Here is an 11,663-nt window from a genome sequence, read left to right on the forward strand (position 1 = left end):
TTTTGGATCCAAAACATGTAAAGTATTATTATTCGATATACGAAAGCGGTTTCCCCAAAGGAACCTCTGAAATTTACTCACAAACAGAGAGACACGGCCTAGTAAATTAGTTTTGTTTATATATTATCAACAAGCAGATGAACGTCGGAACTTGATAATGAGCTTCAAGGAAATGTCTGTCTCCAAGACTCAAGCCAATAGCACAACCTCACCACGAGAACCTGTAAAACAGACATATATAGTACTCGTGGTTAGACATGTATATCTTTCTTTTTTTTTTTTTTTGTTTGTTTGCCAAGAATGAGAAAAGAGTCTGTTTAATACATTTTTCATGGATCTCATTAGCGATCACCAGGAGATGTTCTGTTCCTTCTGCAAGTTTAGTCATCTTCTCAAACTCTTCTCCTGCTGCTTTTGCAATGTCTATTTTGTTCTCTGCTTCTACGACTTTACAGGCGGCTGTTATTGCAGCTTCCTCGATCATCTGTAGTGAAATAGCAGAAGCCTGATTGTTTGATTGCCGGGACTTCGTATGTGTCTCCTTTGGTTTTGGGGCTGGTGTTGTTCTTGTTTCTGATGGATCGGGTATCTTATAGAAGTTCTGTAACTGTTATGTGTTGGATTGAACAACACAGAGGGAAAAAAACAAATACATAGCATGAGAAGGCTTTCAAGAACAACGTCACTGATTCTGTTGGATTCTATATGTTGAACCGTGCTTCATTGGCTCACACAGATATGGACCAGATAGTTGTAAACGCCACTTGATGAAGATGGTTTTGTTTGGAAATTCAAAAATGTGAACTCAAAAAAGAACACACACACACACAAGAAAAGTGAGATTCAAGACTTACAGTTTTGAAGGTGCTAACCTTTACAAGTTTGCTCTGAGATGCAAGCCTCCTCAGTCTTGAACTTAGGACTCTTCTAAAATTTGGCGGTACTTCATGCCTGGGCTGCTCTTTCCACCAGCAAACCATTATCAGCACTCAGTCGTAAGGTCCAAAACAAAGGCTATGATATAACCAAATGGGATAAAAGAATAATAGAGAGTGACCCAAATTTTAAGTAAAATCAAGAGCTATAGCATTTTTTCAGATAGCTCATAGCCATAGTGGACAGCTTCACGACAACTATCATCATGATATAAACATCAAAGTACAGATGATTAGTAGTATAAGACTTGACATTCAGAACTCGGTGTTCTCATCTGAGAAGAACGAATTATAGGAAGATTGTGGATAGTAGTAATAAGCCAGTTGTAAAAGTCAATGTAGATACAGTTTACATGTGCCCATAATGTCTCAAATAATCTGTTAAGTAGTTTAAAAAGCAAGCACAAAGAAGAGCAAAGAGGAATTAGGCTAACCTCAATGAAATGAAAAATGGAACTGACATCAGATCCATTTCCATCCGCTAATGCAGAGAGAGCTTCAAATATCATCCCATCATACCTTTTTAATAGGGAACCACGAAAAGGTTAGCAATCCATGAATTGATCTATTAAAGATTAGAGTTGATAGGCTAGCATTTATGGAACTGGCAAAATCAGCACAAGTTCCGGCCATTTCAAGCATGAGAAACAGAAAAGAAAGAAAGACAAACCTGGGAGCATTCTTTGTATCCACCACACTGTTACTACCACTTTGATCAGTGATCAACTCAATAGATTTCTTACGCGGAAGGGTAGGAGCTGGGGGAATAATAGGGTTAACAATAGGAGGTGGAGTAGTTTTTTCATCAGTTACAACTGGAGGTGGAGTGACGCCTTCTTCCTCTTTGACTTTTGTCGGCCGTGCCCTATTAGTTGAACCTTGAGTACCGGGGGCAATACTCAAGTTACGCCACTTATCCTACAAAAGTATTTGAAACACACATAATTACCAGATTCTTCTTCAATAAGGCTACCAAGTAAAAGAAACTAATTGCAAAAATGGCGGAAAGTACTGCTCTTTCTAGTTTCCAACTCAACCAAGCTTGCTTTAGGTATTGTACACTTGAATCAATTAAAAAAAAATTAACTTCTAGGGTTCATATCTATTCCAGGAATCTACTATAACCAATGTGACAAGATGCAACATTACTAACAAAGGAAGATTGAAGGATTATTCATAAAATCTTAATGAACAAAGGTTACTAACCTATTCCCAAAAGATTAGATTTTTATGGATCTTAAACTAATCAGAGACGACCGAGTACATAATGCACTCCCGGGGTTAGTCTCAGAGTCGATTGGCTAGGTTTTCTAATGGCTCAAAGACAATGGTTTTAAAGAGCTCAATTGAAAAGAAAAAAAAAAAAAAAAAAGGAGAAACCTTTAGGTCGATGTTGGAGCGATTGATGAGCTGGTTAGAAAATTCTGGATCCCGGAGAATATTCTTCCACTTACCGGCACCGTGCTTTGCAATTCCGGCGAGTAACGCCTCCTCCTCTTCCCCCGTCCACTTTAATTTCTGGTTTCCCATTACACCCTTGTGTAATTGACCTCGTGATCTCTCCTCCTAGATGCGTACACACTTATCGGAGTAATATCGGAGTCAGACACCGCCCTCGTCGCCGTAACTTTCGCCGGAGGTTTCGTTTGTTCGGGCTCTGCGCAGTTGGGACTTGTCTGCACAAGTTTTGGTTTCTTGGCTACCCCAAAGAAAAAAAAAAGTTTTCGATTTTTAGTATCTCGAAATTTTAATATTTATTTTATCTTCCGCATAATTCCATTTACACCTCGAAATTAAAACAAATTACTTTCTTTACTTTTTTTTTGACTCAAATTAAAACAAATGAACAATTGATTTGAAATAATGAATCCTTTAATATTTTGATTTTTATTTCCTCATTTCCTTTCCTGTTATTTTTTGTATGGGTCACCAATAGAAACCTAAATATACATTTTCATACATGTTTCATGCTGGTCTAATTGACCAAATATTTATAATTCTAAATATGAAAGTTGTTCCCACAAAATATATATCATATTGTAAATCTTTTACCAATTTACCATAATTTTTTCAATATAATACATGTATGTATAGTCGTTTGATGTTATTTTTATGTTAATGACGTTATTATCTATGTTTTAGGGATTTTATTTGATCTATTTGTCGTAAAGAAAAAAAATAAAAATAAAATTGTGCTACACTTTGTAATATTTTATTTATTTTGGGTTAAACACCATTTAGTTTTTTTTTTGTTTGATTTTGTGCAATCATAAACAATTTATAAATTTTTCGCGAAAAAGATCTGTGTAATGGCGATTGAAAAGGCGACGGCGGTTCTAGGTTTCTGAATGGACTGTAGGGGAATCACTTCGGATTTTTCTTGGGTTTTTGTGGTTTTTTCGTTCTATGGATTATCTCTATTCTATTGTTTCACTAGGAAGAGAAGATATGAGATTAACTGGACTGGTCGGTGCTTAACAATTTTAATATTCATTCGGAGATATGGCTTGATTGTTGTATATCGGGATCTTTGTGATAAGAGTATTCTGACATATGGGATACGATCGGTTTCAATGGGATCTGGAATTGTGATCTCCCGGATCGGAATTACCGATGACTACGGAGGTGATTTCTGGGTTACAGGTGTGGTATTATTGCGGATCAATTGGAATCCGATTTATTCGAAGTGGGGTTTGGCAATGATTCGATTCCCCTATTCAAGTAATTTATTAGGATATTCGGATAGCCTTATGTTCTCTGAGGATCAAGAGGTAATCTTCTGCCATTTAATCATTGGATCTTGGCTACAGGTGAAAGATTGTGGATCACATTTGGATTTAGTGGGGTTTGAGTGTGTGTTATCCTGGATTCCTTTCCTGCGATCTGAGAGGTTGGCACAATCTCTTATTACCAGAGTTAATGGAAATATAATTAGGGTCAGAGATGTAGTTATTCTCCACATCAGATCGTGTCTGATTGATTCACAATGGAGGTTGGCTTTGATTTGGTTCCCATATTTGGTTTCTTTAATGGTAATCTTGGTTACTCTCATGGCTTATGCGGATCAAGAGGAGATATTTTGTCATTTATACACTGAATCTGTGGGATTTTTAGCTCGGTGGTATTGGAAAGTTTGGATGTATATAAAGGATCATCTACCAGTCCTCAGTTCTCATCACAACATTTTCTATTCCATTTTTTCACTACCAGTTCTCAGCTCTCTTTTACTGTTTTGGTGGCATATTTGGGTTTGGGTACAGTTTTTAATCATGTCTCAAAGTTCTTTGTTGGGTAAGAGTAGTGTGAGTAAGAGTGATGAGGGTATGGTTCCTAAGCGCAGAATCAAAATCCCGTTTTTTGATAACTCAGCTTTGATAGCAGGATACTCAAAGACAGTTGTGGGTCACTGTATGAACCCAAGAATGCAGGACATGAAGTCCCTTCTGATCATGCTTCCCAAGATTTGGCATTTGGAAGGACGTGTTGTGGGAGCTGACTTAGGGATGGGGAAGTTCCAGTTTGATTTTGACAATGAGGAGGACATTACGGAGGTGCTCCAGATGGCTCCATTTCATTTTGACCGCTGGATGGTGGCAATGGTGCGATGGAGTCCAACGGTGGATCCGGCTTATCCTTCGGAGTTAACTTTTTGGGTTAGAGTACTGAATGTCCCTTTTCAGTTCTGGGCTGAACCAACCTTCCGGAGCATTGGTGCAGAGATTGGTCGGGTGGAGATGGTCGATATTGATGGTGGAAGGGTGAAAGTTACAGTCAACGGTTCAAGCCTTTATGCTTTTCTACTATCATCGAGTTCTATAATGGGGAGGAAACAATCGTTACTCTCCATTATGAGAGACTTCATGGATTCTGCAAAAAATGTTTCAGCTTATGTCATGACGAGGATCACTGCCCGTTGTGGAAGACTGATCGGATTACTCCAGCTCTGCATTTTCCGAGGGAAGATGATCTGGTTCGCCCTTTGCAGAGTTACAAAGGGGCTGTCACAAGTGACAGGAATAAGGGGAAGGGCAAAGAAGGGGAGAGTCGGGAACCAGCTTCTAACAAGGCCGGATAGCAACATCTTAAAGGGAAGCAGGATACAGGGGTTACAAGTCGGTCTTCACGGGAAAGGGGTGAACCGTCATCTAAACCCCGTTGGTTCACTAACTACATGCAATTCAATGATCATCGTCATATGGCTAAAGCTGCTGCGGCTGCTGCATCTGCTTCTGCGTCGGTTCTGGTTGAGGAGTTGGAACAAGGACAGATCCCAGTTCCTGTTGAACAAGTAGTGATGCAATCCTCATCCTCAATCAATGGTGTCCCACCACTGAAGAAGGTTCGGAGACCTCTATTTCAGGATGCGGGGGTGGTTCCAAATCCTAATATGAACGAGGTGAATGGTTCAGATGCAGTGGGCACTGCAGAGTCAACGGTTCCGAATGCAGATGCAAATGGTGATGAAGTTGCCTGTTTCGGTTGATCTCCAAACTGCTTCCGTAGAAGCATCTGCTTCCGTAAAAGCAAGGATCGCTGAGACTCCGGTTTCCTTAATCACAACGAGTTCGGTTATAAGCCAGCAGGATCTGATGGTGGTAAGGAAAGTTTCTGAGGAACCTATTGATCAGCTAATGGAGGAGGTAGAGGACAAGGTTGTAAAAACTGAGATTCCTGATCCAGATCAGCAGAATGATGGGGATGTGGCTAACTTGCTGGTGGATCCTTCTCTGGACCCCGTTTCGGACACTGCAACTTTAACGGGTGTGATAGCGGATTCAGAGGACGACTCCATGGATATTGGTGCTGATACGGGTGCAATAACTGTCGGGGTTCCACCAGTGGATAAGGTTCGCAAGACAAAACCTCCTTTGGCACTCAAAGGAGCAGCTTCTAAAAAGTTAAATGTTTACCTGCGTACAACACCAAGGAAACGCCCTGTTCCCAAGGATTCAACAGGGGATGGACCAAACCCAAGGAACCAGGAACAGGAGAAGGGTCCAACTGGTGGATCAAAGCCACCTAAACCAACTCTGGATAAATGAAGATTTTGAGCTGGAATTGTCAAGGGCTTGGGAACAAAGCAACTATTGGGTATCTTAGGGACTTGTGGGGAAAGCATAGGCCTGATTTTTTATTTTTATCTGAAACTAGACAGCCTTTAGCTTTTTTTTTTGGTCATTTTGGTTATTCATTTTTGAAAACGGTTGATCCTATCGGTTGTAACGGCGGTTTGGCCTTATTCTATAATAATACTTATGATGTTTCTATTTTATTCGAATCTAATCGTTTGATCGACGTAGAACTTACTTACAAATGCCAAATTATTTATTTTACTTTTGTTTATGGTGACCCGGTCCCATCGAACCGAGACCTAGTATGGGAACGTTTAACGCGGATTGGGTTATCAAGGGATTCCCCTTGGTTTCTTGTTGGAGACTTTAATGAATTAAAAGGTAATCATGAAAAACGAGGAGGGAAGCTCCGCCATGCGTCTTCTTTTGTTGGTTTTAATACTATGATTCGACATTGTGGCTTTCTAGAGTTTCTTGCGGTTGGGGATAGCCTGTCTTGGCGGGATAAGAAGCCCATTCGGTGTCGTCTTGATCGAGCGTTAGCCAATGAGAAGCTCCATGACTTGTTAAGTGATTCCTTCACGGAATATTTACCAATGATCGCCTCGGATCATAAACCGGTTTTAGCTTCCCTTAAGGATAAAATCCGACGGGGGAGGAGTTGTTTTCGCTTTGACCGTCGGTGGTTTGATAAAGAGGGTTTCTTTGGCGTTATTTCAGAAGGATGGGGTTCTGGGGTGACGGGGACAAATGGAAACTTAATGGATAAGATAGTTCAGTGTCGGCATGCAATATCTAAGTGGCAGAAAGCACAGGTCCCATACGGTCGGGAGATGAACGAGGAAATAAAGGGTAGGTTCGCGATCACCCAAGAGGTTGATAGTGTTTCTGTTGAGGTTATTTCGGAGCTGACTTGGAAACTACGTGAGGCTTATCGGGATGAAGAGATTTACTGGTACCAAAAAAGTCGGAGTCGATGGATGCGTCTTGGGGATCAAAACACTAGTTACTTTCATGCCCAGACTAAACAACGTAGAGCTAAAAATCGTATTGTAGGGCTTCATGAAGAAGATGGACAGTGGGTTACGGAGGACTCTCAAGTAAAGGGTATAGTTGTATCTTACTTTCAAGAGTTATTCACATCCACGGCTCCTACAGATTTTGAGGAAACACTAGCTGAGGTGGACACATCTATCAAGGGTGAGGATAATGAGACATTGACGCGACCAATCACAGAAAGGGAAATCAAAGAGGCCTTATTTTATGATGCACCCTGATAAAGCCCCTGGACCGAATGGTATGACCGCGCTTTTTTACCAACGGGCATAGGACACGGTCAAGGTTGACTTAAAACTTTTTGGTACACACTTTGATTTCGATAAACGATTAAATATGACAAATATTTGCCTAATTCCAAAGGTTGATAAACCGACCCGGATGTCTGAGTGGAGACCTATTAGTCTATGCAATGTTGGTTACAAGATTATGTCGGAGACTCAATCGGCGTTTGTAGATGGACGGCTAATTACGAATAATATTTTGATTGCTCAAGAGATGTTTCATGGACTACGTACTAATCCCTCATGCAAGGGTAAGTTCATGGCCATAAAAACAGATAAGAGCAAGGCCTATGATCGGGTCGAATGGCCCTTTATTGAACATCTGTTACAGAAATTTGGTTTTTGTGAGAAATGAATATCTTGGATCATGTGGTGTGTGACTTCGGTTCAGTATAGCGTTTTGCTCAATGGCCAACAACATGGGTCCATAACTCCTTCTAGAGGACTTCGTCAGGGTGACTCCCTATCGCCATAACTTTTTATACTTTGTACTGAGGTTCTCATTGTAAATTTACGAAAGGCGGAACGATATAAACTTATTACGGGTATCAAGGTATCGACTGCCTGTCCTGCGATCTCGCACTTACTGTTCGCAGATGATAGTCTGTTTTTCTGTCGGGCCACAAAGGAGCAATGTGAGGCTGTTCTAGGGATACTAAGACAATATGAACGCGTTTCTGGTCAGCGGATTAATTTCCAGAAGTCGTCGATTCAATTTGGCCACACAGTGGATGTGGTTTTACGTGAGGCACTGAAAGGTGTATTGGGAATCACCACTTTGGGTGGCATGAGTTCCTACTTGGGTATCCCTGAAAGCCTCGGTGGGTCAAAAACTAAAATCTTCTCCTTTGTTCATGATAGACTACAAAAGCAGACAGGTGGATGGCCTGCTCGACTGCTATCTAGGGGGGGGGAGGAGGTAATGATGAAATCAGTGGTACCGCGTTTCCGACCTTTGTAATGTCTTGTTTTCAACTCCCGAAAAAATTACACGGACGCTTACGAGTGCGATCTCTAACTTTTGGTGGAGTTCTTCTGGAGAAACACGAGGTTTACACTAGGTTGCTTGGGACAGGTTATGTATTGATAAGATGGAGGAAGGTTTGGGTTTTCGGTGTCTGGATGATTTTAACACTGCACTGTTGGCTAAACAACTCTGGCGGTTGATTATGGTTCCAGACTTTTTATTTGTGCGGGTTTTAAAAGGAAGATATTATAGGCACTCAGATCCTTTGGATTCAATTAAATCTTACTCTCCGTCTTATGGATGGTGGAGTATTGTATCTGCTCGCTCTCTGGTAAACAAAGGACTCATTAAACGAGTAGGATCCGGTGATTCCATTTTATTATGGTCTGATCCCTGGATTCCTGCTCAATCCCCGAGACCAGTATTGCATTCGGGATCGCCAGCCGATCCTACGCTCAGAATAGGATCCGGTGATTCCATTTTAGTATGGTCTGACCCTTGGATTCCTGCTCAATCCCCGAGACCAGTATTGCGTTCGGGATTCCTGCTCACACTCCTGGGATTTGGCCTTGCTTTCGGCCTCTTTTGAGCTGGAGGATGTTGCCCTTATTTCAGCTTTACCTCTTGGTTATTCCCCCACACCAGATAGATTGGGTTGGCATTTTACAAAATCTGGTATGTACACCGTTAAATCTGGGTATCAGACTTTATGTCAGAAACCGGGGATATCTATCCAGTTATCGGTCCGGACATTGTTCCTATTCAGGCATTTGTCTGGCAACTTCGGTGTCCACCAAAAATCAAACATTTTTTGTGGCAAGCAATTACGGGTTGTGTGGCGACAACAACTAATTTGCGGCGTCTTGGTTTGGACTGTGATCCGGATTGCGCACTTTGTGCGGGGATGGTGGAGACAATCAATCATGCCATCTTCTTATGTCCTCCGGCTAAGCAGGTTTGGGGTTTGTCCTCGTTTCCGACATCCCCATACTTGTTTCCTTCAGGCTCGATCTATGCAAACATAGATTATGTATTTTGGAGAATTCAGGAGGGTTCTTCGATGGATGTGTTCCCATGGATTCTGTGGTATATCTGGAAGGCCAAAAATGATAAAGTCTTTAGTAATTTGGACTCCAACCCACTAGCTGTCTTACAGATAGCGGAGGAGGAAGCAAAACTTTGGTTTTCGGCGCTAGAGGAGGGATCGGGACCGCCGTCTCAGGATGTTTTTCGCCAGAATCCTGGTCCCATAGTCAATACAATGACTGTGATTGATAGATAAGGAACAAACCACCGCTGTTTTGTGGATGGATCTTGGAAGGCGTCCGACCAGTTTATCGGTAGAGGATGACATTGCATTCCCCCTGAGGGGGAGTCTCCCATTATGGGTGCATCTAATTCTCTTCGAAGCTTGTCACCCCTCCATGCAGAAGTGGAAGCACTCATCTGGGCAATGCGGTGCATGATTGGTGCAGATAAAGAGAGAGTAGTTTTTCTCACGGATTGTTCTGATTTGGTGAAATGGTGTCTTCGCCTTCCGAGTGGCCTGCCTTCAAAACATATTTTGACTTGATTGAAGATGATAAGAAAGAATTCATATCTTTCGCTGTTGATCTGATCCCCCGTTCACAGAATGGTGTCGCGGATAAGCTGGCACATCGAGTTGGAGTGGAGTCGCATCAAATTACCTTTGTCAATGTTTTTCCTTACAATTGGCTCGTTTGAGCTAATCCGATACTTTGTTAGTAAAAAAAAAAAAACAATTTATAAAAGTTCAACGATGTTCGGTTTTGTTATGAAACAATGAATTTGCAATTTGTTGTGACAAAAAAAAAATGAATTTGCAATTTGCAGGTGGGGTATGATATTGAAAAGTCAAATGTTGATTAAGGTGGTTTTAAAATTGTAAAAATGAAACTTCTGTGGTCAAATTTCGAAATATCAGCATAAAGTGTGTGTGAAAAGAAAACCAAATTGGGTTCAACTATAGAAAAACAAACTAATGGGGCTAAATCCAAAAATAAAGCAACGCGAGTACAGTGCGAATCTGGTACTGGTGGAAACAACAACTGGACTGAGTCTTTCCCTAAAAACCCTAAACATAAATTTTTAGTTTTAGTTTGGTTTCATTTCTACTTTCCGCGACCAACCAAACAAAAATCACAACACAACACAACACACATCATCACACGTTTCTTTCTCTCTCTCTCTCTTCCTCCTCCGTCGATAGCCACCATCAAAAATCCCTAAAACCTAGACTTCTCTCTCTCTCTCTCCCATTTCTGATGGCGGCCAATAACAGATCCGATCACGGATCAGACGAAAACACACGCCTTTACAACCCTTACCAAAACTACGAAGTCCCAATCAACAAATCTCAGTACCTTTACAAGCTTCCTACCTCCCCTGAGTTTCTCTTCACGGAGGAGGCTTTGAGGCAGCGTAGATCTTGGGGTGAGAATCTCACTTTCTACACCGGTACAGCTTACCTCGGCGGCTCCGTTGCTGGAGCTTCTTTGGGAGTTATCACTGGAGTCAAAAGCTTCGAATCTGGCGACACGACTAAGCTCAAAATCAACAGGATCTTGAACTCTTCTGGTCAGGCGGGTCGGACTTGGGGTAACAGGGTTGGTATCATTGGTTTGGTCTACGCAGGGATCGAGAGTGGTGTTGTCGCTGGTACGGATAGAGACGATGTTTGGACCAGTGTTGTTGCTGGTCTTGGAACTGGAGCTGTTTGTAGGGCGGCGAGAGGGGTGAGATCCGCGGCTGTGGCTGGTGCTCTTGGTGGACTTGCGGCTGGAGCTGTTGTAGCAGGGAAGCAAATTGTGAAGCGGTATGTTCCCATTTGAAGAGCTGCGAATGTGTTAGAGTCTAATTGGAAGACTCTGTTTTCGTCGTTGTTGAAATTTTTGATAGGAGAAAATGGTGAATTTGATAGGTTTTGGTATGTCTTGGAATCATTTAAAAATGAAAACTTTGTTTTTGGTTTCTAAGAGGTACAAAGTCTGTATGTCTCTCATAATGCAGTTTCACTTTGAAGAATAACCTGCAAACCTTTTTTTTTTTAATATTCATACTGATACCGATTGGTAATTTAATTTGTCATTGAGTGTTTCTGCTAGTTAGTGTTTTATGTTTCTGTTTGATCATCAATGTTACCATCTTCCTTGATTTGTTAAGAAATGGATGTTTTGTACTGTATCAGACTTGAGAAGAAGCTCTTCTTTCATGTATCTCTTATCATTTCACATCATTGTTCTCCTCTGTTTAGTTATCTGCTAATCTGCTATATTTTGATATTAGAGTCTTAATGATCTCGTGCCTTTCATATTCAATGTAATGGAGA

The 11,663-nt window shown here is 41.3% G+C and overlaps 5 protein-coding genes across 6 annotated transcripts; 4 read left to right on the top strand and 1 right to left on the bottom strand.

The window, feature by feature from the left end:
* LOC104751122 (telomere repeat-binding factor 5) lies at positions 1 to 2,779 on the bottom strand. 2 transcript variants are annotated; one of them, XM_087490127.1, is made up of 6 exons: positions 2,316 to 2,779; positions 1,606 to 1,853; positions 1,370 to 1,454; positions 873 to 956; positions 325 to 607; positions 1 to 221 (listed from the first exon to the last, which is right to left on the bottom strand). In XM_087490127.1, the coding sequence occupies exons 1-6, from the start codon at positions 2,463 to 2,465 to the stop codon at positions 190 to 192; spliced, it is 882 nt and encodes a 293-aa protein (XP_087346253.1). In that variant the 5' UTR covers positions 2,466 to 2,779; the 3' UTR covers positions 1 to 189. The 2 variants fall into 2 exon arrangements, with proteins under 2 accessions (XP_087346253.1, XP_010471305.2); XM_010473003.2 differs by having other exon boundaries at positions 855 to 956.
* Positions 2,780 to 4,140: 1,361 nt separating this feature from the next.
* On the top strand, positions 4,141 to 5,227 carry LOC147925815 (uncharacterized). The gene has a single exon (XM_087492781.1). The coding sequence runs from the start codon at positions 4,205 to 4,207 to the stop codon at positions 5,225 to 5,227; it is 1,023 nt and encodes a 340-aa protein (XP_087348907.1). The 5' UTR covers positions 4,141 to 4,204.
* Positions 5,228 to 5,287: 60 nt separating this feature from the next.
* On the top strand, positions 5,288 to 6,067 carry LOC147925816 (uncharacterized). Its single transcript, XM_087489881.1, has one exon. The coding sequence runs from the start codon at positions 5,336 to 5,338 to the stop codon at positions 5,975 to 5,977; it is 642 nt and encodes a 213-aa protein (XP_087346007.1). The 5' UTR covers positions 5,288 to 5,335; the 3' UTR covers positions 5,978 to 6,067.
* A 383-nt stretch (positions 6,068 to 6,450) lies between these two features.
* LOC147925817 (uncharacterized) lies at positions 6,451 to 7,284 on the top strand. Its single transcript, XM_087492782.1, has one exon. It carries the CDS (start codon positions 6,451 to 6,453, stop codon positions 7,282 to 7,284), a length of 834 nt encoding a protein of 277 aa, XP_087348908.1.
* Positions 7,285 to 10,394: 3,110 nt separating this feature from the next.
* Positions 10,395 to 11,500, top strand: LOC104751123 (mitochondrial import inner membrane translocase subunit TIM23-2). The gene has a single exon (XM_010473005.3). The coding sequence runs from the start codon at positions 10,600 to 10,602 to the stop codon at positions 11,164 to 11,166; it is 567 nt and encodes a 188-aa protein (XP_010471307.1). The 5' UTR covers positions 10,395 to 10,599; the 3' UTR covers positions 11,167 to 11,500.
* The last annotated feature ends 163 nt before the right edge of the window (positions 11,501 to 11,663 follow it).

The sequence above is a fragment of the Camelina sativa genome, chromosome 16 (genome assembly GCF_030686135.1).
Source record: "Camelina sativa cultivar CO46 ecotype springtype chromosome 16, ASM3068613v1".
Classification (NCBI taxonomy): domain Eukaryota; kingdom Viridiplantae; phylum Streptophyta; class Magnoliopsida; order Brassicales; family Brassicaceae; genus Camelina; species Camelina sativa.

Bases quoted from the DNA above. Each gene is read 5' to 3' on its own strand.
- LOC104751122 (XM_010473003.2), bottom strand. From the start codon at position 2,465: ATGGGAAACCAGAAATTAAAGTGGACGGGGGAAGAGGAGGAGGCGTTA. The intron at 1,455-1,605 runs GTTTGTCTTTCT...CCTATTAAAAAG, and splicing joins GATACAAAGAATGCTCCCAG to GTATGATGGGATGATATTTG. The intron at 608-854 runs GTAAGTCTTGAA...AACACATAACAG, and splicing joins AGGTTAGCACCTTCAAAACT to TTACAGAACTTCTATAAGAT.
- LOC147925817 (XM_087492782.1), top strand. From the start codon at position 6,451: ATGATTCGACATTGTGGCTTTCTAGAGTTTCTTGCGGTTGGGGATAGC.
- LOC104751123 (XM_010473005.3), top strand. From the start codon at position 10,600: ATGGCGGCCAATAACAGATCCGATCACGGATCAGACGAAAACACACGC.
- LOC147925816 (XM_087489881.1), top strand. From the start codon at position 5,336: ATGGTTCAGATGCAGTGGGCACTGCAGAGTCAACGGTTCCGAATGCAG.
- LOC147925815 (XM_087492781.1), top strand. From the start codon at position 4,205: ATGTCTCAAAGTTCTTTGTTGGGTAAGAGTAGTGTGAGTAAGAGTGAT.